At 38.2% G+C, this 27,001-nt stretch overlaps 1 protein-coding gene across 2 annotated transcripts in view; it reads right to left on the bottom strand.

The window, feature by feature from the left end:
- Nucleotides 1-6,080: 6,080 nt before the first annotated feature.
- Nucleotides 6,081-27,001, bottom strand: part of LOC131429416 (zinc finger protein 569) — a 141,219-nt gene continuing 120,298 nt past the window's right edge. For both annotated transcript variants that reach the window (XM_058593511.1, XM_058593510.1), the window contains 8 exons: nucleotides 11,301-11,561; nucleotides 10,938-11,230; nucleotides 10,568-10,784; nucleotides 10,382-10,493; nucleotides 10,228-10,323; nucleotides 9,798-10,171; nucleotides 9,280-9,740; nucleotides 6,081-9,117 (listed from right to left, as the gene is read on the bottom strand). In XM_058593511.1, coding sequence (XP_058449494.1) covers nucleotides 8,100-9,117; nucleotides 9,280-9,740; nucleotides 9,798-10,171; nucleotides 10,228-10,323; nucleotides 10,382-10,493; nucleotides 10,568-10,784; nucleotides 10,938-11,230; nucleotides 11,301-11,432 — 2,703 coding nt within the window. In that variant the 5' untranslated portion in view covers nucleotides 11,433-11,561 and the 3' untranslated portion in view covers nucleotides 6,081-8,099. The remainder of the gene's footprint in view (nucleotides 9,118-9,279; nucleotides 9,741-9,797; nucleotides 10,172-10,227; nucleotides 10,324-10,381; nucleotides 10,494-10,567; nucleotides 10,785-10,937; nucleotides 11,231-11,300; nucleotides 11,562-27,001) is intronic.

Genomic DNA, 27,001 nt, shown 5'->3' with positions numbered 1-27,001 from the left:
TTAAATAACTATTTGTTGGAATATGAGTTAAAATTAAATTATTAAGATTTAAATTGGGTGTTCAGCCACAAGTGATGACTTTTCAGCCCTATTTTATATATGATTTGGTTGTTACCATGAGGACATCATTTGCTTCCGCAATTCTGAGATTTTTGTGTAGGGAAAATTCTAAACCTACTTGTATTGTGTAATGGGGAAAACGAACTTATATACTAACTTACTAACTAATACAGAGAGCGAATCGATTCAATTGAAGATTGCATCGATTTTTGTTGGAATTTGCTTATAATATTATGTGACATTACATTTAATGGTTCTATATTTGTGAGTCTGTGTAACACATTTGTACTAAACCAGGGAGGACGCTTCAAAATCATTTTCAGAATTTTATTCTGAATCCTTTGAAACGTTTTCTTTGTGGTGGAACAACAGCTTGACCAAATTGGTACCGCATAAAACATGGCTGGTCTGAAAATTTGTTTATAAATTAACAATTTGTTTTTTAGACAGAGCTTAGAAATTCTGTTTATGAGAGAATATAAACATTTAATATATTTATTACACTTTGCCTGGATTCCTTCAATGTGATCCTTGAAAGTGAGTTTTTTGTCATACGTTAAACCTAAGTATTTAGTTTGATCAGACCATGTCAATTCCAAGCCATTCAATTTGAGAATGTGATCATTGTTTGGTTTAAGAAAAGAAGCTCTTGGCTTATGAGGAAAAATAATTAATTGCGTTTTTGCTGCATTTGGTTTAATTTTCCATTTTGACAGATAATCACTGAAAATATTTAAACTTCTTTGTACGCGACTGCAGATCACTCGTAGATTTCTACCTGTGGCTAACAGACTTGTGTCGTCACAGAATAACGATTTCTGACAACCAACGGGTAGATTTGGAAGATCAGAAGTGAAAATATTATACAAGATTGGAGCTACACTCGAACCCTGCGGAACACCGGCTCGTCCTACGGGTAGCAATTCAGATTTACAATTCTGATAGCTAACCTGAAGACATTTTTGCTATTAAACCTTTGTGCCAAACACTGTCGAATGCTTTTTCTATTTATATATTATGTAGCATTCGTCACTTCTTTGATGCTTGGAATCTTCCTAAAAAAAAACTACCTGCGATATCGATAATTCTTTTGCACAGGAAACGCGTTCGTACACATGCGAGTGAAAACAAGAATGGATTGTTCGCATTCGTTCGAAAGTATGTACATAGCCAAACAGTCATAAGTTTTGTTTTACTAGTTGGTTAGTGCGATTGATTCGAACGTAAACGGTAATACGATTTTGACATACTTTGGAACGCATGACATACGGCCGTAAACAAGAATGGGGGTGCATAGATTTTTCACATTCGAAAAAAGACGACGGATTATCATGATTATTCCTGGATGGATATGCAGGTGCTCTCAAAAAAGTCTAATTTCAATGTGTATCAAACAAATTATAGTGAAGTAATTGATCGAAACAGTTAATTTGAGTGATAGCAAAGACATCATATTAACAAGATATCCAGCTCTCACATTTCCCGAACAAATCTTTGGCAACGAATCTCGTACATAGAAGTAGGGGAGAGAAATGTCAAATTCGTACGCGCCAAAATAGCAGCACTCGCACCCATACAATTGACAAGATATGTTGAATGAAACGCCGTGCGATGGCGTTGCTGAACTGAAGATTGATTTCGCTCCAAGCTGACAGGGTCTGGTGATAGACAGCTGTGGAATGTGTAAAAAAGTATTAAAAGTGTTATTTATTAAATAATGTAGATTCGCGAAATTAAAAAATGTTCAAGCGACGGATACTGCTAATTCACCGCCCAAAATTGAACGATGCCAACCGATCGAAGCGCCATCTACATATCATTGTCGATGTTATCATATTTATATGGAATGTGTGAAAATTTACAAATCAATTGTGTGATTCAAGCTGAAAATCTAAAATTGGTCTGCAGAAAACCCATCCGCAATTTATTTTATTTTTTTCAGTAGTATTGTGTTATCTCACGTTGTTTGCAGCAATGCGAATAGGAGAAATAGGATACTGGTGAGATCGTTCCTTAGAGATATTTCACATATTTCTTTTCTACAATCACCCCTATTCTGTATTTCGATCGAATCAGATTACTTCGATCGTATGTCAAAATTTGCATTCTGTAATTCGATCGAGTGATGATTTTGTATGGAAAACTCGAACTCGATCGATATACAGGATGCAACATTTCGCATTCGATCGAAATAATCCGATTCGAACGAAATTCAAATCGGGGTGAATGCCTTGTTATATTTCTGCACAAGCCCGTACCCAGGGTTTAATTTCGGGAGGTGCCCAGAGATAAAAAATAATGTTTCCGAAGATGGCTGATGTACCTTATTCTCGGTGTGCCTTTTACGAGTGTTTTTAATAGAGAAACTTAAACTTTTCCACTGGAACTGTTATTGTATTACATTTCTTTAGGTTTACTGTTTTATTATTTTTGTAACACATGTCTAAGACCTTCTAAATAATTATATACCTTATGATAAAAAAAGAACCGGAATTTTCATTTTAAAATTCCCGCACTTGTCCAATCGGTAAACTTTTATTCTCTCAACGTTGGCAACACTTTTATACACATTCTGTAAAATTTTGACGCATATCGTACGATTAGTTTTTGTTTGGCGTCTATACAAAGAAGTTGAAAAATTTTCGTGTGGCGATTTTTATAATGGATGGTTTCGGCTCGCCTTCGAAGCGCCATTCGGTCGATTGTTGTGCGGTATCGACGTCATATTCATAGATCCACACCTCATCACCAGTTATGATGCATTCGATGAATGTGGGATCACTATCTGCGTTGGAAATCATCTCTTTGGCCACATCAACATGACGCTGTTTTTTAATGAAATTCAGCTTTTTTGGCACCAGTCGAGAAGCGACGCGTTTCAAACCCAAAACATCAGTTAAAATGTGTCCGGCTGATCCTTAAGACATGCCCAACAACACAGCAATCTCTCTAATCGGTACAGAACGATTTTGCAACACGATTTGCTTCTCCGATTCAATGTTTTCTTCAATAACAGATGTTGTTGAGCGACCAGGGATCTCATCATGATCCAAGCTTGTACGACCACCTTTGAAGGGTTTATACCACTCGTATGCCTGTGTTTTTCCTAGACACGATTCACCAAAGGCCTTTTCTAACATTTTCAACGTTTCAGAACACTTAAATCCATTTGCAACACAAAATTTGATGCACGCACGTTGTTCTAAATTTTCATCCATTATAAAAATCGCCACCATCGTATCTGTTTTTTAATTCGGGAGGGGCCAGGGCCACTCGGGCCCTCCTTCTGGGTACGTGACTGTTTCTCCTTACTAAAAATCGGGTTAGACTAAACTCCGTCGATTTTTCGGGAACGATTGATCAATGAATTTTTTTTCTTCGGGTTAAACGCTAAGTTTAAGATGCGTGCAAAAAGTTTATCATCATGCAGATATTTCTTGCGACCGTGCTTAACTAGGACGTATGGGACCGTTCATAAACTCTGTAGACTCTTTAGGGGGACAGGGATCTCACGAAAATCTACGTTAGTGCTCGAGTGGGAGGGGGTGGGGGGGGGGGGGTTTAAACTAAGGTCTATGTAGTTTCAAAATTATTTGACAAATTTTTCAAGACATTTAGAATAGCTTCCGTTTCCTTCGATTCATTAAGAAAACATTAAAAAACAGTTGAACCAAATGCACGTGCAACCTAAACCGACTTAGAACATGAAATTTGTAATAACGTAAATGACCACTCTCGTTCACAAGTGTCGTAGGATAGGACCTTACCACAAGTGTCACAGGATCAATGTTAGTAGGGCAGGTCCGTGCGCAGGGGGGAGGGGCCTTTGGGACTTTTAACTGCCCCCCTCCCTCCAACCCTCCATGGAAGATTTTTCAACAGTGAGTACCGTGAACAATAGAGTACTTTTTATATAAAAGTGCCAAAAACTTGACTTTTCTTTCAAATTTTTGCACCTTCCCCACCTTCCCTCTCCCTCTAATCCTCACCCCCCTTAACCCCCCTATCCCCTTTTTCACCCCTCCTTTGAACCCCCTCCCTTTGCCAAAACATACCTTAAATGTTGAAATCGAAATTGCTAACTATTTCCACCTGTAAAATTGTTACTTTTAATCACTCTACAAGGAAACACATTTTCTTTTTTATCATTCATCCAGTCAAACCGCTTGAGATTTATTGTTTATCTTCATCTCTTAAATAACTGCGACTTTATGACAACGCTTTATAATAGCGAGATTATCATTACCTGAAAACAGATACCGGTATGGTATCAAAATTCATCAAATTTAATTAAAATTGAAATTCGTCATTTCAAATCCATGTGACTTTATTACAGGACTGCGCAGAACCAACTAAATCGAGTCGATGGAAAAATTTAATATCCTTTTCGCAATTCTCAATAGAATAAAATCTTTTACTAAAATTATCAATTTGCTCTCATTTTCAAATAGTCTTTTGTTGCGTTCGCTGTATGCAGACCCTGTCAGCTTGGAGCGAAATCAATCTTCAGTTCAGCAACGCCATCGCACGGCATCACATTCAATATATCATGTCAATTGTATGGGTGCGCAGTGCTGCTATTTTGGCGCGCACGAATTTGACATTTCTCTCCCCTGCTTCTATTTACGAGATTCGATGCGGACTCGCCTGAGGGCACCATGTTCGCAAAAAAGGATGTTGCCAATGATTTGTTCGGGAAATGTGAGAGCTGGCTATCTTGTTAATATGTTGTCTTTGCTGTATGTCATGTAGTGTCTTCTTGTTGGAACAAACCTTTTGTAAATATTTCCACTAACACTAATTGCCCGACCGCCGTTGATTATCTCACTAGGTCAAAAAATGAACGGTATTTTTCTTTTGAAAGCCACGAACAGGCTATTTGGACTCTAAAACATTAAGTTTCGCTGTTGGACACAGCATTGCCACAATATTTTTTTCGATATTCACGATGGATCAACACAACTGACCGATTATTTTTAATATAAATCGACACTATTTCGAAGCGTTCTCGGGGTGTATGTCAATACTTGGTTAAAACTTTACTTTGTTCAATCTTTTTGCAAGCTATCAGTGACTTAGGACACAGCAGAGCAATTCCAGGAATGAGTAGACGAAAGTGACAAAATCAGAATCGACCTTCTTCGATTGAGATGAAGCTTTGCACATGGCTTCAGTATGGTAAACCATAAGTTTTAAACCGATGGAGAGGTCAGTCCGATTATTTTTGCATTTCACAAAAATTTCCTTTTTCAAATCGTTGTAACTCGGAAACCGTTAATTGTACAAAAATGCCGTTCAGGAAGAAGTTGTAGGGAATCGATTGAGCACTTTAAAAAAATATACACTGAAAAAAAATCACAATGACCTAAATGTATGATTTGTTAGCGAAACTCCCGACAGTCGGCTGTCCGGAGTTTTACGGATTTTGGGAAAAAAGTTCTTATTCTAGTAGGAAGCACACAAATTGCAACGTATTCTCGGTAGCCGGCTACCCAGAGCAATAAACATGATAATATTATTCAAAAAATTACAATCCTTCCTTCCCAAGTAGATCTGCATTCGGACGTGACCGGCGTCGGTATTAATCAGCATGCAGGGATCAATGCAGTTTATGCAATGTGTACATTTTGCAAGTTTGATTGGTTCTGATCATTAACGGAGCAGCAACACACGGGTCGTCTCTAACGCTAATGCTAGATATGAACTGATGGAGAACGATAGCATTACTGATGAATCGCTACTTTAAAAAAATGGTAACAAGGGCCGCGGAAAAAGTGAGCCACCAACCGTGAACTCAAAAAGAAAATTGTGTATATAGATTTCTCTATAAACAATGATGAACGGAGTCAGCTTAGATCACGGTAATTTAACCAAATTGACCCAAATGAACTGAACTGAACCGATTTTAAAAAGCTTAGACCCAAACAATATTTGAAACATTTAGGTCAGATTTTTCTACGTTTAGAAAATCAAAGTACATTTTCTTTCGTTACTATTTAAACAAAATTAATTATCATCAATTCCAATTTAAATTGTTTTTACACTTTACGTTCTGCGTGCTGGGTGGGTCAACGATTATCCGGCATGGTAGATTTTTAGTTGGAGAATTCTCTATTTTTCCATTCAATTGTTGACTCACGCATGTATCAGAACGAATTTAAATTTATTGTATTACCTTCCACTATATAAATCAACGAAATAAGAGTTTTAGATTTAGATTTGTTTCTTTTTTTGCTTTTTGCATGCATTACGCAGCTATGCCATCATGCATTTTTACCAAAAGTAACGCAGATTTGCGCAATTAACTGGAGCCAATTTATTACCTATTTGCTTTTCTGTTTTCTAGCAATGAACTTTATACGAATAAATGAAAGGAAATGCTTACTCGATGTATTGTTTTATCTAACAAGTAATAATTCTGTTGCACTAAATTGGTGCTTATCGAAGCCTTCGGTTACAGGTAAGAACGATCAATTGGTTTTCTTTTGGGGGCTGTCCATAAAAGACGTCACGCTTTTTTTGACGATTTTTGACTCCCCCTCCCCCCTTTGTCACAAATTGTCACAGAAGCAAAGACCCCCCACCCCCCCTATGTCACATGTCACGAATTCAAAATAAATAAAATTCATCTCAATACATTCTCAATATGTTTGAAAGGCCATACAAATATGAGGGAAAAATCGATTTATTACATGCTGTCATTAGATTAAAAAATATCCCTAAAACTACAAAATCATCGGAATTATTTTATTAATATCAATTATATAAATTAACGAAAGTATTTGGTAGGAATTGATGAAACATTTAAATCATCTGTTTTATTCCTCCTAGGAGTACACAGATTTATTATAGTTTTAGGTAAAGAATCATATTTCCTTAGTGTAGCATACAGGGCTGGGAAAATAAAGACCAAAACCTCATCAAAACGAGATCACTGCTGGAGAATCTTTTCATGATCAGTTGATCAGTGAATTTTAAATCACATCGATCAATATCGGTACTGATGTTCCGTCACACAATGGGTAGTGATTTTGAGCTAAAAAGATTATTGATTTATGTAAGTTCAATCATTGGATGATTCAATATGCTTTTATGTTGATGGAGGAAAATCACATATGATCAAGACATGACATGATCTACGTCTGAAATCGTTGATCTCCCGCCCATTTTCAAATGGAGTACAATTGAATAAACTGCGCCAGAATCAGATAAGAGAAATTCTTATGATATACTATTATCAATGCTAGAAAAGCAAATTACTGAAAAAATTGTCAGTGCATAACTTAAGTTAAACCGTGTGAAGGTATCTTTTCTTTTTTACTCATGTTAGGCAAAAATTTATTAATTTCGCTAATTTACTCGCTCCTCCGTGCACTTTTGCTGATCACAACAGAAATGATTTCCTGCATCACACATTTCCGAATTTACAAGAAGTAGCTTTTACATCAACAAATACACGTTTTCCTATAGAATGTAAACGTTTATTGTGGAGATTGTTTCAGGAAATTGGGCAAAGCAGTAACATAATTAGGTTTATCAAAAATGCGCTCATTGAAAATATTAAACGTCACATTCCAAAAACCTCCCCCCCTCCCCCCTGTCACAAAAGGTCACGTTTTATGAAACACCCCCCTCCCCCTTGCGGCGTGACGTCTTTTATGGACAGCCCCTTGCGTATTTCGCCTATCTGTGAAGCAGTTATAAGAGTAACATCGAGTAGCATCGAGATGCATTATGTTTGTCTTTTTATCTTACTCTTCTAATTTGCTTCCACGACCAGTTGAGTTCTGAAACTATGAATAATTTTTTGTTAATGAATTTGATTTCTAATCGAAATATCCCTGCTTGCATGGAAAGTAATATAGAAAGAGTTAATTGTATATCAACTAATCAATACTCAATTAAAATATGAATTTTCATCTTATGTTGAGTTTACGAAAGATTTAAGATAGAATGACTAAAAAGTTTAGCATGACTAAAAAGTTTAGCAATGTAACTACATTTTATTCAAACACTGTGAAACTTCATAAAATCTATACCTATTCTATGTTATCGTTTCTCGGATAAGGCAGCACATAACCTTCTGGTAATTCATGATACCCGCCACTCACAATTTTCGAAGCATTCGGTACTAATCCACATGTTGTTTTATGAGATCTTTTGTGTGCTTGAAGATTGGAAACACAACTGAACCTCAATCCGCATCCCGAGCACATGTACCGCTTGATACCGGTGTGCAGGGACAAATGTGTGTGATAAGATTCGCGATGACCGAAACCTTTCGAGCAATACGGACAAACAAAAGGTTTTTCGCCAGTATGGGTTCGTTCGTGAACCTTTACTTGACCGTAAGTACGATAACTCTTGCCGCAGTACTGACAAGAGTGTGGATATTCTTCCGTATGTATGGAATAATGATGTTTCAGCGATGAAGCGCTATGCAAGCATTTCTCACAAATTTCGCACTTATAAATTGGATCCTGACCGCAATTGGCTCGTTCATGATCGCTTACTGCCGATCGAGAACTGAAATTTTTACCACATTTTGGACAAACGTAACTATATTTCGTCTGTCCCTTTTCTGAATGAACATTTTTCATGTGATTGGCCTGGACGTCCGGTTCCATGAATCGTCTATCGCAAATATGGCATATCATGCGATGTGGGTGCTCTGCATAAGCGTGATCTAAAGCATCTTCTTCGTTTTCATAGAAGGTGACACAACAGGGACATTTATGGTTTTTGATTCCGTTCGGTCCGTGAAGCGGAATATGTTTCTCCAGAGCACGCTCGTTCGCGTACAGACGATCGCAGTACCGGCACTTGTACTTCCTATCCTTTGTCCAGACTCGACTGTACTGCAACGTTTCCAGCAAACATCGAAACAAGATTCCGTGTGTTCGTTCTAAATGGCGCCCGATAAGATACTCCGTGGTGTACTGTGATGGACAGTGTTCGCAACGGAAGCAATCGATCGAGATCTGTTTTACATTATCGTCGAAAATCTGGCGTTCTGCTTTCAGTTCGCGTTTTTGTTGTGCTATATCGACAATTATCCTGAAAAGAAAATATTCATCATTCAAATGAAAATTCTCCTATATTTTTACAAATTTTATCATAATGCAGAAGTTATAGTTTAGGCAGTTAGGCTTATGCTAAACCTCATAATGCTAAACCTCATAATGCTAAACCTCAAAATACTTCAAAAGTAAAACTTACGCATCCTTTGGCAGTCTTTTCGGTATGTACGGCCGTTTTGGTCTACCGCGTCGTTTCTTCGTGAGCACAACCGGTGGTTTTTCGGTGAAAACTTTTCTTACGTTCACCGATTCGTTGTGACGGGCTGTGGTAGCTTCATCTGAATCGTCATCGTCGAGGAAACTGGTGGCCAACTCTCTGTCAAATTCTTTCTTCGCAAACAATAGTTTCTGCTCTTTGGTCGGCTCATCTATCTCTTCAATTTTGACATCATCATCATAATAATGGGACACGTTTTCTTTGAAACACTCATCCTGAGAGCTGCCCACAATGTAGTTATCGAAATCAATCGTTTCCGATAGAATTTCCTCAGAGACAATCGTTTCTCCAGCAGAATTCTCATCGATACCTTCCACAATGTAATGCTCCTCGTCATCATCCTCGACCTTTACATCAACGATTTCAATCATTTCGGTAGTTCCCTGAAAGGGCAACTGTTCATTTCATATGTTCTTAGAGTGACAAAAGTTTCACCTTACCTCTGGTTTCCTATCATATGCTTCCTCTTTGGCATCGTTAGAACGACCTATTTCACCAGGTTCAACCTTCAACGTTACCAGTTTAGAATAGTTGTGATTAAATGATCGCTCATCTATCTCAATTTCAGTGGAATGTGCTAATTCCGAAAAAGTAGGTTTCTCATCTTCCTCTTCTTCATCTGTCGATTGATTGCTGTTATCCGGTAAATCTTCAAACGCAATCTTCGGTTTCGGTGCCCTTCTTCCAACACGTTTTTTCGGTGACAACTGATCAACTGTAATTTCTTCTAGTTTCGGTTTCTTTTCTCTTGGCGGTCCGGATCGCTGAACAACCTTTTGATTGTTCACCTGTCGGTCGGTAAGATTTGGCATAGCTGGAAATGGCGAGACTTTTTTATTTAAATTCCATTTTGATATAATATAAACTTACTTTTTATGTTCGGACGAGCTACAATTTTATTTGTTTGACAGTATTGTGGCAAGCCACAAGTGTCCGGTCTTGCTCTGCGATGTTTTAATAAATTTCCTACAATACGAAAAATCATATAGTATTGATAGGGTTAAAACTATGCTAACCAGTTTACCGATGCAAGAAAAACGGCTTTCACAGTGACTGCAGTAATATGGTTTGATTCCGCTGTGGGTCGTGGAATGGGTGATCAAACTTTCTCTGTGAGCAAAAGCCTTATCACATTGCTGCGAGGTAAAGAAATGGAAATGTATTATCAACAGATCGAAAAATGTGCTACGCCAAATGATGGTCAACATACATTACACTTATAAGGTTTTTCGCCTGTATGCATCCTTTCGTGAACTTTAAGTTGACCTTTGTTAAGAAAACTTGCTCCACAATAGTTACAAAGATGACTCTTTTCACCGTAATGTTTGATCATGTGAGCATTCAAGGAAGCTTGGGTCAAATAGCGTGATTGACATATTTGACATTCATATTTTTTGTCAGATCCGCACTTGGATGCGATATGAGCCCTTGAAAGTACATTAAAACATTTAATGAATTGATTGACACTATTAGAATCACATTCATTGTTCATTCTTAAACGAACGGTCAATACCTGTATCTGTTACAATTACGTAGCAGAATAAAGCAGACGAATATCATCCGCGTGACAGGATACTTACTTCATTTGAGCAACCGAGCGAAACTGTTGTCCACAGGTTGGACACATATCATACTCCCGATCGCGTCCATCGTGCTCATTCTGAACGTGATTGTTGTAGTCATCTTCAACTGGAAATTCTTCCTTACACAGACGACATCGGAAAACGCTATGTTCGCTGCGCTTGTGCTGGTTCCGGTCCCAATCGGTGGTAAACGGTTGTTGACACAGTGAACAAATGAATCCACCGGGCGGTTCATGACGTTTCTTGTGTCGCAAATAATTCGACTTGTGCAGAAAAACTTGATCGCAAACCTTTCAATTTCACATAATTTATGCTTATTAGAACAATTTCAGCTAAAATATACGCCTCATTTCAACTTACACTACAAGCGTAATGAATACCATCCAATTCGTCATCAGACGATTTTTTCGCCACTGGTTCCTGAACTGATTTCGGTGGTCTTCCTCGTTTCCTCACAAGTGGTGGCGGTACGTAATCTTCGTCTGAGCTCATTTCTGTTCAATTTACGAAATGACGCTGTTTCTTTGCAGCGTCACTATCTTTTCGAACGGCAATAATATATTTTACACAAGTAGCTTCGAATTTTATTTGAATGTTTCACGGTTTTGTTGACGTTTGTAACTGATTTAGGTAAAATTCAACAATTTAGAACAGTAACGACTTAAAACCAATAAGTCTGTAATACATTGTTAAAATGCAGGCATCCATTTTAACTTAAAAAGCGACTGGATGAGAACAGAACGAATAAACGTGTGAATAAACTTTTGATACGCACACATACACTGAACGCCTAATGTAGAAATAACACTGGTGGCGAGCAGAGATGCCATTTATACATATTTGTCTGCGATGTACAGATTTTTGCATGCGCGTATACTGATTTCATACAGAATGCAGATTTTATACAGATTTGCAAAATTCAATAGAGATTCATTGACAAAAGGATGGATGTTCACGTAATGTATTTGGTAGAAGTGACGGTATAAAAATTAAAAAATTGTCTGAATATCATCAAATTGTGTAGGTTTTTCAATATTACAACGTGTGAAACTTTGTCCAACACAGAATTGAATAACTTAAGGGTGCTCGTTAAGTTCTGAAATCCAATGTCAACTTACGTAGTCAACATTTCAAAAGTATACAAAATTGAATTTATACAATTATAAGCGGTCCTTACACGATCATTAAAAGAGTCATTACTGAAATGTAATGTCATTTTTAATGGGCATTAGTGATGAATTCTCCCTACAAATTTGGAATGTCATTACTCAGTCATTAAAAATGACAATAATAATTCTCGTGTAAGAGGACTGCTATACAATAAATAAAGATTTTCTATGCAAATATCTGGAATCTCTGGTTGCAATATAAGGTAATCTTGGCTGTTTGTAATTTTCTCACGCAGGTAAACATCGAAACAAAACATGACTCAAAATTTTATTTCAGAGCTAATTTGTGGTGTTTTCGGGTATGTAGTTCAATTTCTCTAAGTTATCAAGTATTTCCGTCTAGATAAATTTTCTCAGCTATAGCAACTGGAGGTGATTCGACAGATGATCCTGAAACTCTCGATGTTTACACTTTTAGGCTGTGAACCATTTCGCGGTTAATTTTAACTTTGGGTTAAAATCTGACACTCGAGCGGTTAGTTTGATGTTGTCAAAAATAACCCTGCTCGAAAGCATGGTAATTTTTGACAGATCGATGGTTATTTTCCGACACTGAAAAAAAACTTACAATGAAAATTCTAATAATAATTCTTTAGTTGAAATTATTTCCAGTGGAAAATACACCCAAATAACTTTCCGTCCGTCAAATTTAGAAATGAGCCGCAGTTTCAGTTAAATTTAACTACACGACACAAAATAACCCCTCAAGTGTCAGATTCCAACCAAAAGTTAAAATTAACCGTGAAATGGTTCACAGCCTTATTATTCATAAAAATATGACAACCACACTCGAACAGAAAAATGTCCAATTACCATCGTACACTGAACGTAACCAAGTATTCATAGCTAACCAGATCTTTTGCCAGCTTCTACAAATAAAGGGTGATTTTTTAAGAGCTTGAGAACTTTTTTAAACAATAAAACGCATAAAATTTGCAAAATCTCATCGGTTCTTTATTTTAAACGTTAGATTGGTACATGACATTTACTTTTTGAAGATAATTTCATTTAAATGTTGACCGCGGCTGCGTCTTAGGTGGTCCATTCGGAAAGTCCAATTTTGGGCAACTTTTTCGAGCATTTCGGCCGGAATAGCCCGAATTTCTTCGGAAATGTTGTCTTCCAAAGCTGGAATAGTTACTGGCTTATTTCTGTAGACTTTAGACTTGACGTAGCCCCACAAAAAATAGTCTAAAGGCGTCAAATCGCATGATCTTGGTGGCCAACTTACCGGTCCATTTCTTGAGATGAATTGTTCTCCGAAGTTTTCCCTCAAAATGGCCATAGAATCGCGAGCTGTGTGGCATGTAGCGCCATCTTGTTGAAACCACATGTCAACCAAGTTCAGTTCTTCCATTTTTGGCAACAAAAAGTTTGTTAGCATCGAACGATAGCGATCGCCACTCACTGTAACGTTGCGTCCAACAGCATCTTTGAAAAAATACGGTCCAATGATTCCACCAGCGTACAAACCACACCAAACAGTGCATTTTTCGGGATGCATGGGCAGTTCTTGAACGGCTTCTGGTTGCTCTTCACTCCAAATGCGGCAATTTTGCTTATTTACGTAGCCATTCAACCAGAAATGAGCCTCATCGCTGAACAAAATTTGTCGATAAAAAAGCGGACTTTCCGAATGGACCACCTAAGACGCAGCCGCGGTCAACATTTAAATGAAATTATCTTCAAAAAGTAAATGTCATGTACCAATCTAACGTTTAAAATAAAGAACCGATGAGATTTTGCAAATTTTATGCGTTTTATTGTTTAAAAAAGTTCTCAAGCTCTTAAAAAATCACCCTTTATTACCAGGCTTTACACATTCTCACCAGATCTTTACCAGATCCTTACGCTTTTGGTCTCTAAACGATAAGTGGTGAGACCTTTTTTTGTTTTTTTGCTCAGTTCGCTTTTGCATCTCATCCAAATCAGTCGATAAAACAAAACCGCTTACGTTCGGAACAGAAGAAATCAAGTACAGTATTGTGTAGTGAACAATAGAACGACCTCGAAATGAGTGAACCAAACGAACAAAAGCTACCGCCGACACGAAAGAATTGTTGTTGACTTCGGGCAGTGCAAAATTCGACCTTCGATACGAGAACTTGAAGGTTTGCTTAAGGAGCAAATGCATCTTGACATTAAATGTGTACATTTACTTCAATACAATAAGACCAATAATGTTATTTACATCCAATTTTATGAAGAGTTGGATGCAATTCAATTCGCAAAAGACAATAACAATGTGTACTATGTGGAACACGAGAACATTAAGTACAACATTCCAGTATATATTTAAGATAGTGATATAGAAGTGCGTGTGCATGATCTTCCCTCAAGCATCACCGATTCATATATTCGCAAAACTATGTCCCAATACGGAGAGATTCTCTCTATCGAAAAAGAAAAGTGGGAGAATTTTTTCCTCGGTATTCTAAATGGCGTACGTTTGTTACGCATACACTTGAAGAAGGCTATACCTTCTTATGTGATTTTGGGTCAAGATACAAGAATTCCGTGCAAATAACTTGTTACCTATGACAATCAGATGGCCACATGTCAATATTGCCAAAAAGCTGTTTGTGGGATATGATATATCAAAGAAGGCGTTGGAATAAACGCGTAGAAGAATCAACAGTGAGTTGCCTCACATTTGGAATCAGACAGTCTTCAAGGTAAGTCCAATCATATATTTACTGGTCCCGTATGTTGGGTGATTCTCTGGAGATATTAGCAATTCACATTGGCGACCATGGCAGCAATTCTGTCTTAAAACCTGCGATAAAAAGAAACATTTACATAAAATAAATGCTTTGTAAATGAGGATCACCCAACATCAAATGAGAAAAATTAATAAGAAACAAAAGTTTCCGTGCCACGAATGCTCCAGAATGGGCACACGTATCGAGCGTGGTTAGATACAAAAGAACTTGCTTTTGTATAGCTTTCGCAACGTTTACCACGTGCATATAGTAAATTATTTGGATTGGGACAACCAATTTTCAATTTACTATATGTACAAAAAAAAAAACTGGCGCCATCAAAATGCGTGGTTCGAGACGACCGCTAGCGTGCACCTGTGGTGATGATCGGGATGACCATCGTTGTTGGAAAAAAGTCGCATGGTTCGGGACGGCCATGAAATATCAACAGTATGCAGTAACCTTAACAACATAAACAGTTAATGGTTACCATAGTAACGAATTGGTGTAATACTAGAATTTCTACAATTCTTATGTGTAAAGCTTTGTCGGGACGACTAACAAGATACAAAATTACAAGCGAAGTTCGAGACGACCGTATAGTGGCAAATGTGGCGTTGTTCGGGATGACCGCTAAGCGACAAGAGTGGCGTTGTTCGAGACGACCGCCAATAATGAAAATGTGCCATATGATTCGGGACGATCACGTGGTATCAATAATTCACAGTTTCCATAGAAACGCGAAGTTTGTTGTTACCATAACAACGACATAGTCAATCGTTGTTATTTTTTTTTTCTTCGCAACGAAAAATTATAGTCAGAATGAATGATTTAAAAACATCTGTTTCATTGTGTTGCAGAATTTGCACGGTGACTTCAAACATTTTACGTTTAAATCATGTCAGGATCGGATTGGGTTTCTCCTCGCGAGAGTGATTATGAAAACGACACCGATATGGAGAGCGATATCCTTTCCTCGTCCATCGAATCGTAAGTGTAAATGAATCTATTTATTTTCCTCTCTTCGTTCATTGGTTCATTCTAACTCATAGTGGTTCAGCGGAAGTTTGTGAGTCCGAACAGAGTGACACTGATGGATCAGAAGACGTCAGAATGCCTGCGACAATCGAGAAGTCGGGACAAACAGAGATTCAGAACAGCAATAGTTCTGTTCCATTGCAAACTAGTTCTACAGAATCGGATGCACGCAATGCTGATGTATCCTATAACATCGATAAAGAAGTCACAAATGAACGACTCAATCGTATGGAAAGAATATTAACCCAGTTAGTGGAAACATTACACCCAAAAAACCAACGGCCTCTGTTAAACAACGATGCTGATAAAAGTTGGAGTTGCGCTCGTAATGCAGCAAACTCAGCCATTTCAACCGAGACAGGTAGTATTCATTGGGAACACATAAAGCCTTTTCCCCCCAACGTACCGGCAAACAAAATGTGGGAAACGTGGAGTCGCTATATCGAAAATTTCGAAATAGCATCCTCACTGAGCAACGCACGAGATCCCGTTCGTCGTACACAACTGTTGTATATCTCCATGGGTGAACAATTACAGAATATTGTACAAGCTGCAAAACTAAGACCCAGTCTCGAGGATCCAAACTGCTATTCGATTCTAGTAGGAAATATAGAAAGTTACTTGCGGTCAATGATCGATACAGCAGCAGAGCACGAAGCTTTTTCCGGGATGCACCAAGAAAAGAATGAAACCGTGGTTTCATTTCATGCACGGTTAATGGGAAAGGTGAGACTGTGCGGCTACAGTGAATCGGATCAAGAGCGATTCGTTCGAGCGCAAATGTTAAAAGGAATGACTAATCGTGATCTCGCTAAGGCGGCAAGAACATATGGACATGACATAAACTTTTTGGTTCAATCTGCTACGCGAGAAGAGGCCTATAAAGCCGAAACTGTAATGCAGGATAGCTTGAATGTTGCAGCGGTGAGTAGAAATGGAAAAAAAAATAATCAACTCGAATCGAAAGCGGCAAATAAGTGAAGAAGGTTCGAGGTCACTTACAAAACGCAGTTATAGTAGCGACAATCGAGGCGAAGGAAGAAGGAAACGCTGTTCCAGGTGCAACCGTCATGCTCACAAGAATTCACCTTGCCCCGCAATTAATCGTACATGTAATACATGTGGATTGAGAGGTCATTTTTCCGTGACTTGTCGAAAAAAGCGAGTAGACCAAATTCAGGCCAGGATCGATCAGACTGAGTCTAATGACGAAGAAGATAAAACGCAGGTATGAATATTTAACTATAATAAAATAAAGAATATCAAGTAGTTAGTAACTTGTTTCTCATTTTTTTGTTGGCTGCTCTCACCCCAATTCTTGTAGCAAGTAAATAGTCTCTCGATCAATGACGTAATAGTTGATTGCCGTGTAGGTGAAGCTTGCATTATTAAGTTTTTAATCGACTCTGGATCAGATGTAAATGTCATTGGCGGGAACGACTGGATTCAGTTAAAAGAGAAATATGAACTAGGAATTGTAAAATTAGAACCAATTAAAATTACAGAGCATCAAAATTTACGAGCCTACGCCTCATCGCAACCAATGAAAGTTGCTGTCGTATTCAGAGCTAAAATAGAACCAGTTACAGTAGGAAAACCACCAGTGCTTGCCGAATTCGTAGTCATTAATGAGGGACGTCGTTCACTTCTTGGTAGATCAACTGCAAGTGACATGCGTTTGTTACTAGTTGGAGCTTCCGTGAACAATTGCGAGAAATCATGTCCAAGCGAGTTATTTCCAAAAATGCCAAATGTAAAAGTAAAGTTCAGCATTGATAAATCAATCCCTCCAGTAAGAAATGCGTATTACAATGTTCCGGCAGCTTATCGAGAGGGAGCAAGGAAACGTTTGCAATGCATGGAATCGCAAGGCATAATTGAAAAAGTCAAACATGCACCAGAGTGGATCAGTGGAATGTCAGCTGTTGCAAAAGGAAAGGGGGATTTCCGCTTAGTAGTAAACATGCGCGCCCCAAATAAGGCAATCAAACGAGAATACTTTCGACTTCCACTAATTGATGAGATGAAAGTAAAACTGCATGGAGCTAAATATTTTTCCAAATTGGATTTAACTAGTGCCTTTTATCATCTTGAATTGTCAAAAGAATCTCGAGAACTGACAACATTCATTTCTGAAAGCGGAATGTATCGATTCACCAGGCTCATGTTTGGTGTCAATTGCGCTCCTGAAATCTTCCAAAGAGAAATGACAAGAATTTTGAAGGAGGTGAAAAATATCATAATTTACATCGATGATTTTCTCGTATATGCAGAAAATTTAATCGAACTTCGTAACACCGTTGCGCAAGTATTACAAATACTTCGAGCAAACAATTTAACACTAAATATGGCAAAATGTGAACTGGATAAGACGTGTATCGATTTTTTGGGTCATGTGTTAGATCAAAATGGCTTCCATATTAATGAAAGCAAAATAAGAGACATACAGAAGTTTCGACAACCTGCTACTGCATCCGAATTACGAAGCTTTCTCGGCCTTGCGTCATTCATAAGTCCTTATATTAAGCAATTTTCTGACATTACTAGTCCATTATGGGCTGTCGCTACAACGAATACCTGGAAATGGGGATTGGAGCAAAAGAAAGCGTTCGAGTGCACTAAAGAAAAGATCATCCATTGTACCAACACACTGGGTTATTTTTCAGAAAATGACAAAACTGTGCTATACACAGATGCTTCTCCTGTTGCGCTTGGAGCTGTACTGGTTCAGGAAAATAAATATAAAACACCTCGCATAATCAGTTTTGCATCCAAAGCTTTAACAACAACAGAAAAAAAATATGCACAAAACCAACGAGAAGCACTGGGCGCTGTGTGGGGTGTTGAACGGTTTTCGTACTTTCTTCTCGGAAGAGATTTTGTGCTACGCACCGATGCAAAAGGAATAACGTTTATCTTGGAACGGCAGCGCGAAGATTCAAAAAGAGCTTTGACCAGAGCAGACGGATGGGCACTAAGATTGAGTCCATATAGCTACACAGTGGAATACGTACGGGGCAGAGATAATATAGCTGATCCATCATCACGGTTATATGATGGTATTGATGGACCATTTGAAGAAGATAATAGCCCCTGGGAAGTAGCAACACTAGAAGCTAACTCTGTAAAATTTCTTACTGAACAAGAACTGAAAGAAGCAACTGCAGGCGATGAGCAGTTACAACAAGTAGCCATTGCACTAGAATCCGGTAAATGGCCAAAACACCTTCGAAGATTTCAATTAGTATCGACTGATCTTTCAATTCATGATGGTATCATCACTAAAAATGGCTGTGCAGTAATACCTCTAAAACTCCGGGAAAAAACGTTAGAGGTATCCCATACAGGGCACCCACTAGCGGCCAAGCTGAAGAGTATATTGCGAGAGCGTGTATGGTGGCCAGGTATGCCAACTGATGCAGAAAAATGGGTATCGTCTTGCGAAGTATGTGCAGCTAACGGCAGACCAGAAAAACCGACTCCGATGAACAGAATTTTGGCCCCGAAAACAGTATGGGAAACTATAGCGCTGGATTTTAACGGACCGTATCAAAGATTCGGGGGGATTTCTGTTTTAGTTATAGTGGACTATCGCTCTCGATATTTAATCGCTCGAGCAGTAAAGTCTACTTGTTTCGAAATCACTAAGTGCATCCTTGAAGAAATTTTTCAAAGAGAAGGGTTTCCAAAAAGCATTAAAACAGATAACGGTCCTCCGTTCAGTGGAGAAGACTATAGAAACTATTGCACAGAGAGAGGAATTAACACCATATATTCAACACCATTGTTTCCTCAACAAAATGGTCTTGTTGAAAACTATATGAAAATTATTAACAAAGCAATGGCTATAGCATCTGCTAATGGAACAAACTTCCAGATAGAACTACAAGACGCGATCAATGCTCACAACGCAGCATCCCATGCAATTACCAAAATTCCACCGGAAGAAGTAATGCTTGGTCGTAAGATCAAGCGTGGTCTTCCTCTTCTTTGTCACACTAGGACTAATCACAATGAAAAATTATTAGACGCATTGGATAAAAAAGCCAAATTACAGGCAAAATATCGCGAAGACACAAAACGCTGCGCAAGGAAGTGTAAAATTCTGCCAGGGGATAACGTAATTATCGAACGAATTACACGCGCTAAAGGAGATTCAAGATTTAGTACAAAACGTTACACGGTGTTAAAAGAAACAAACGGTAATCTGCTCTTAAGCGATAAGGAAGGTCAAATATTAAGACGACACGTTTCCCAGACAAAAAAAGTTGGCTTATGGCGGGGAAAAGAAAAACAAAAACAGAATGTATTGGAAAAACAAATTCGACCGAGTAGAGAACATAAAGTTCCGGATTACTTACGGAATTATGTTTTAGTAATTGAAAAAGAAATGGCTTATCATAAGGTTCAAAAGATGAACGGCTAAAAAAAAAAAAAGTAAAATAAGGAAAAATACATACGTTTCTGGTGTACGAAAAAAACATTTTTGTATTCCATTTCTTTTTTTTTTTTTTTTTTTTTTTTTTCTCAGATTGCATATTTCCTTCGTTATTTGTATATACAAATATATTGTGATTCCCACTATCAGAATACTACTCGAAGAAACCTAGTAACGAAAAAAAAAATATATACTAAATAATAAATAAATAAACTAACCTTTATTGAAAAATAAGCAGCAGACGCGAAACTGTTTATTAACCGTTAACATTTTACATTGAATAAACGACAGTTGTCATTAACTGTCATTTTCGGTCGCATTCAGAGATAACGTTGCCAGGTATACCGAATTATCGGTATTTATACAAATATTTGACCTCTATACCGCAATACAGATATGTACTCCCAAAATACCGATAATTCACGGATCGTACAGATAAATACCGATTTTCGTTGATAGCATAAATAGACAGGAGAAAAGGTTGCTACGAGTCCTTTCTAAGATTCTGGTACCGATATGATACAGATAGATTTTTGTGCCGAATACTGATTTTTAGAAAAATGACCTGGCAACGCTGTTCAGAGAATTATTTTCAGGAAATGTATGTGTATGCCCTGCAAAACTTTCGAACATCACAGTGACGTCAATAAGCAAGGGGGTAAAAACATAATACAAATAAAAAAGGGCAATATTTGAGTCTCACATTACCCTATGAAATTTGTCGACCCGTATCGGTCCGATCATCGGCCCGATTATCGGACCGATTGAGCACGATATGGGGCCGATCGTAGCGCTTCCATCGGCCCGTCATCGGACAATTCTGCACCATTTGCATCAACCGCGTCGTCCTAAGAAAGCTTTATTTTTACATTATGTATCGCTAGAGAAACAGAGCGAAGGAATATCAAACAAGGCATTTTCAAGACGACGTCTTCCCGATAGGGTGTGAAATAGTGTTGAACATTATTTTGTTTCGATCATAGAGGCTTTAACCTTAAGGTCATTCGCCTCTTAGGGCCAGAAAAACTCTGGCCCTATGTTCGGAGTTGAAAATTCAACCCCGATATATCCCATCCTCTGTGTATAAGACATCCGCTCTCTGCTTTGGTATTTCTTCACTCTTTTGTTCTATCGATACACTATGTAAGCTTGAAACGCAGTCAAAAGCTTTCTTGCACGATGCGTCCGATGCTCGGATTTACTGGGTATTTGCACATGATTCAATTCCCATTTGCATCAATTTCATGTTTTTTTTAAATAATAATAATAAATGAAAAATTATGACATATTAAGATATGTTAATTTTTTTTCCGGGAGGAGAAGGGAAATGTGGGATATGATATATCAAAGAAGGCGTTGGAATAAACGCGTAGAAGAATCAACAGTGAGTTGCCTCACATTTGGAATCAGACAGTCTTCAAGGTAAGTCCAATCATATATTTACTGGTCCCGTATGTTGGGTGATTCTCTGGAGATATTAGCAATTCACACTGTTCACTACGCTGAGTCATGTGATAAACTGGACAAGGAGACAACTACACCAAAGGACAACGGTGCTTCCTTCACACCAACCCCAAGCAACCCCAGTAAACCTATGACAGCCACCAACAACAATGAAGCATCCCCTTCAATGAATCCAAAGTACACCAGCTGCAGTTAACAACTTACCTTCAACCAACCAGCAATTGCAACCAATGTACAACAAGGTGCATATACAGCAACTAGCAACGAAAAGAAGACGTACAGATAAATAACGATTTTCGTTGATAGCATGGATAGACAGGAGAAAAGGTTGCTACGAGACCTTGGTTTTTTTTTGCTCACCAAAATGAGCTTTGGTGACATTTCCGTGTTGACGAGATTCTGATACCGATATGGTACAGATAGATTTTTGCGCCGAATACAGATTTTTGAAAAAATGACCTGGCAACGCTGTTAAGAACCGTATTAAAGGAACAAGCGAAAAGTGGAATGGGATCATGTCAGATTGTTCGAAAAATTTGTAGGTTTCTTACCATCACTGATTACCCTAATCGGATGAACACATATTGACAGTACAGCAGTACTGTTTGTAAGCAGAGATTTTTTTGTTTGTTTGTTGACAAATTGGATAAGACCATTTACGGCCCATATCGCCTAAAAAGAGTTTAAAAACACGTTCACGATTGGATATGGTTTGTTTTTGAGATTTATTAAATAAGAGTGACTAGTTGCAAAGTGTAAAGATGATTGTTTAAGATGTGTTCTTCCTTTCTTGTTTAAGCTTGTTTGTAAACAGTACCGCTGAACTGTCAAGGATAAATGCTTGTTCATTTGTGACGTCGCGATAAAAAATCTAATTTCTCTATACACGGAACCAGTAAACTACCGAGTTTTGAGTACTTTCGTGTAGGTTCGAATATCGGGCGTATCGTGAACGATTGCGTTTGGAACAATATTGACGTTTTCATTGTGTCACGCTAGAACACAAGAGTAAATAATTTTTAGCTCGCTATCGGACAACGTCAGCCCGATAATGTCGATGCGATTTTAGGTTGACACGGTTGAGGTAAATGATGAAACAATTGATAGTTAATGAAAAAAAATTTCGTTACCATTTCTTTATGCGAGACCTATTTTTCTCAAGAAATTGATCCCGTTCACAATGATCATATCAAATTAAAAAATTCATTCAGTAAAAACCATTCAAGCGAAGAGGTTGTGTTTCGATTGTACTGGCTCGTGAGTTAACGGCTGATACCGAGACAATTCTAAGCTTCAGGTAGTTAAACTGCCCATAGCAAACGTAATATTCGGGGCGTTTCCCGACTGGAAAGCTAGCAACGAAGGCCATCCCGTTCATACGCACAGAGGTGTAGAAACACAGAGGTGCGAGAGCATAGAAGTGACGAGTCACAGAGGTGCCATCGCATAAAGGTGCGAAGACGAAGGGGTGCAAAGGCACAAAGGTGCTAAAGCAACCCAGTGCTGATCTACCAGGTACCAGAATTTGTACGCTGCGTAGGATCAAAAGAGACGGCATATATCGCGAGGTGCTACACTGCAAGCATCGCATTTGATCGCCACCAAGAGCAAAAGCACTGTACCTGGGGTCAGGTACAGGCAGCACAGCAAGTGCAGTGGTGTTCACAACGACGGCAGAGCAACTGAGATAGCAGTAAACGACAGAAGACTGCCAATTGGAAACAGCAGAAGACTGCCAATTGGAAATCGTTGGAAGAGCTTCACGTCGTTCTTCACGATAAAGGAACAGAGACATCAGCTACAAGGTAGATTTAATTTAATTTATTTTTTATTTCTTATATCTGAAATTTTACTAAACATAAGTTTTTATTTTGGTATTATTAATTTACAAAAAAATTTAATGTAATGGATGATCTTATGGAAGATCATCCGAATCCGATTCCGGATACTAGTAAGAGTTTAAATACTCCGAGGGCTAAACATTATCCACAGGGTACCACTGGGCCATGGATAGTCTATCTTCGAAAAAAAGAAAAGATTTTAAATTTGATGCAAATTACCAAGGATTTGACATCACATTTCTCTGAAGTTAAAGAAATATGTAAAGTTAATAGAGATAAAATTCGAGTTGTTGTCAATGACTTGAAACAGGCGAACGAAATTGTAACCTGTAAATTATTTTCTGTTGAATATCGAGTTTACATTCCATCGAAGGAGGTGGAAATTGACGGTGTCGTGACTGAAGCAAGTCTGACGGCCGATGATTTACTTAAAAATGGAGTTGGTCGTTTTAAAAACTCCATGCTTGAGGGAGTTAAGATACTCGAGTGCAAGCAATTGTACTCAGCATCTATTGTCGATGGAAAAAAGTCGTATCGTCCCTCAGATTCGTTTCGTGTAACATTTGCCGGATCTGCGTTGCCTAGCCATGTCTATATCGATAAAATTCGTCTTCCTGTTCGGCTTTTCGTACCGCATGTTATGAATTGCACGAACTGTAAAAAATTCGGGCATACAGCTACTTACTGTAGTAATAAGTCCAAATGTATCAAATGTCAAGGGCCTCATAAGGATAATCTTTGCGATAAAAATGTTGAAAAATGTGTTTATTGTGGGGAGAGACCTCATGATGATCTTTCAGTATGCGCTGCATTTAAGTTGCGTAAAGACAAAATGAAGCTTTCTTTAAAAGCACGGTCTAAGCGCACATATGCAGAAATGCTTAAAACGGTCATACATGTCTCCCCCTTGGAAACCGAAAACGGTTTTTCAAATCTTATGGAGCCAGAGGAATCTGACTCCGACGGAAATAGTGAAGATACCTCGTTTGTCACTCCTCAAGGGTCTGTTAAGAGGAGATTAACAAACCACAAAATACCTAAAAAGACACCTAAAATTACATCTTCAAAAAAAGATCCCCGTGTTAAAGCTAAAAAGCCAAATTTAAAACCAAAAACTGTGCCTCCTGGTTTGTCAAATTCACAAACCAATCCAGAAACTAGCTCAAGGAAAGACAATAATCCAGTGGGCTCCGTTTCACATTCACCAACAGGATTACTTAAGTTTTCGGAAATTGTAGAATGGATTTTCGCAGCATTCAATATTTCTGAACCTCTAAAGACTATCATAACGGCATTCCTTCCAATAGCTAGAACTTTTTTGAAACAGTTATCAGCTCAATGGCCAGTTCTTTCAGGTTTTGTATCATTTGATGGATAATTTATCATCCGCCGCAAATGATTCAATCACTGTCCTGCAGTGGAATTGTCGAAGCATCATGCCAAAACTTGATTCATTTAAAGTTTTGTTGCATAGTCAAAAATGTGATGTATTTACTTTGTGCGAAACATGGCTTACATCAAACATAGCCTTAAGTTTTAATGACTTTAACATTATACGTCTCGATAGAGACTCTCCGTATGGTGGAGTGCTTTTAGGAATTAAGAAATGTTATTCCTTTTATAGATTAAATATTCCTTCGACTTCTAGTATAGAAGTTGTTGCTTGTCAAATAAACATTAAAGGAAAGGACATTTGCATTGCTTCAGTATATATTCCTCCAAGAGCTCAAGTTGGACAACGACAGCTTAATGAAATTCTCGAAGCCCTTCCTGCTCCACGTTTGATTTTAGGAGATTTCAATTCGCACGGAATGATGTGGGGTTCCGTTTACAATGATAGCAGATCATCCTTAATATATAATATTTGCGACAATTTTAGCATGACGGTACTAAATATGGGTAGCATGACACGGATCCCAAGACCTCCTGCACGTCCAAGTGCATTAGATTTATCTCTTTGCTCGACTTCAATTCGACTAGATTGCACCTGGAAAGTATTTCCTGATTTACACGGTAGCGATCATTTACCAATCATCATCTCAATTAGCAGTAACAAAGGCATTGCTAATTCAGTTAATATTCCATATGATTTGACAAAAAATATTGACTGGATTAAATACCAAAGTAATATTTCAAGTGCCTTAACTTCAATGGAAGAGCTCCCCCCACTTGAAGAATATGACTTCCTCGTTTGTTCGATTCTGGAGGCCGCAGAACAAGCCCAAACCAAACGATTTCTTGGTCCATCGTCTAACAGAAGGCCTCCAAACCCTTGGTGGGACAAAGAGTGCTCAGATGCTAAGCACGCGAAACAAAATGCCTTCAAGACGTTTTTAAAACGAGGAGGAGGAACTCCTCAGAATTTTGAAAAATTCTTGACTTTAGAAACCAAGTACAAGAGCATACTTCGGGCCAAGAAATGTAGCTATTGGAGACATTTTGTCGAAGGTTTGTCAAGAGAAACCTCAATGAGCACTCTTTGGAATACGGCCAGACGAATGAGGAATCGTAACGTAGGAAATGAGAGTGAGGAATACTCGAACCGATGGATATTTGATTTTGCGAGGAAAGTTTGTCCAGATTCTGTTCCTACGCATAGCATTATTAGGGAATCTTTTTCAAATAATGGTTCCATTGATAGCCCCTTTTCTATGATGGAATTTTCCATAGCACTCATGTCTTGTAACAATAACGCTCCTGGGTTGGACAGAATTAAATTCAACTTGGTGAAGAATCTGCCCGTCCTCGCAAAAAGACGTTTGTTGGAATTGTTCAACAAGCTTCTTGAGCAAAATATTGTTCCACCTGACTGGAGGCAAGTGAAAGTTATCGCCATTCAAAAGCCGGGGAAACCAGCTTCCAATCACAACTCATATAGACCCATCGCGATGTTGTCCTGCATCAGAAAATTGTTCGAAAAAATTATTCTACGACGTCTCGACACTTGGGTCGAGACGAACGGTTTGTTGTCAGATACTCAGTTTGGCTTCCGTAGAAATAAAGGGACGAATGATTGCCTTGCATTACTTTCGTCTGACATCCAAATTGCCTTCGCTCAAAAGCAACAAATGGCATCTGTATTTTTAGACATTAAAGGAGCATTTGATTCAGTTTCCATTGATGTTCTTTCAGACAAGCTTCACCAACATGGACTCCCAGCGGTTATAAATAATTATTTGCACAACCTTTTGTCAGAGAAACGCATGCATTTTTCACATGGCGATTTGGTAACATTCAGAATTAGCTACATGGGTCTACCGCAAGGCTCTTGCCTCAGTCCGCTCCTCTATAATTTTTACGTAAATGACATTGACAGCTGTCTAGTATCCCCATGTACACTAAGACAATTGGCAGATGATGGCGTAGTTTCAGTTACTGGACCCAAAGCTATTGATCTGCATAAACCATT

Source organism: Malaya genurostris, chromosome 2 (assembly GCF_030247185.1).
Source record: "Malaya genurostris strain Urasoe2022 chromosome 2, Malgen_1.1, whole genome shotgun sequence".
Lineage (NCBI taxonomy): Eukaryota > Metazoa > Arthropoda > Insecta > Diptera > Culicidae > Malaya > Malaya genurostris.
The sequence above is the reverse complement of the archived record's forward strand: the minus strand, read 5'-3'. Positions and strand labels throughout refer to the sequence as shown.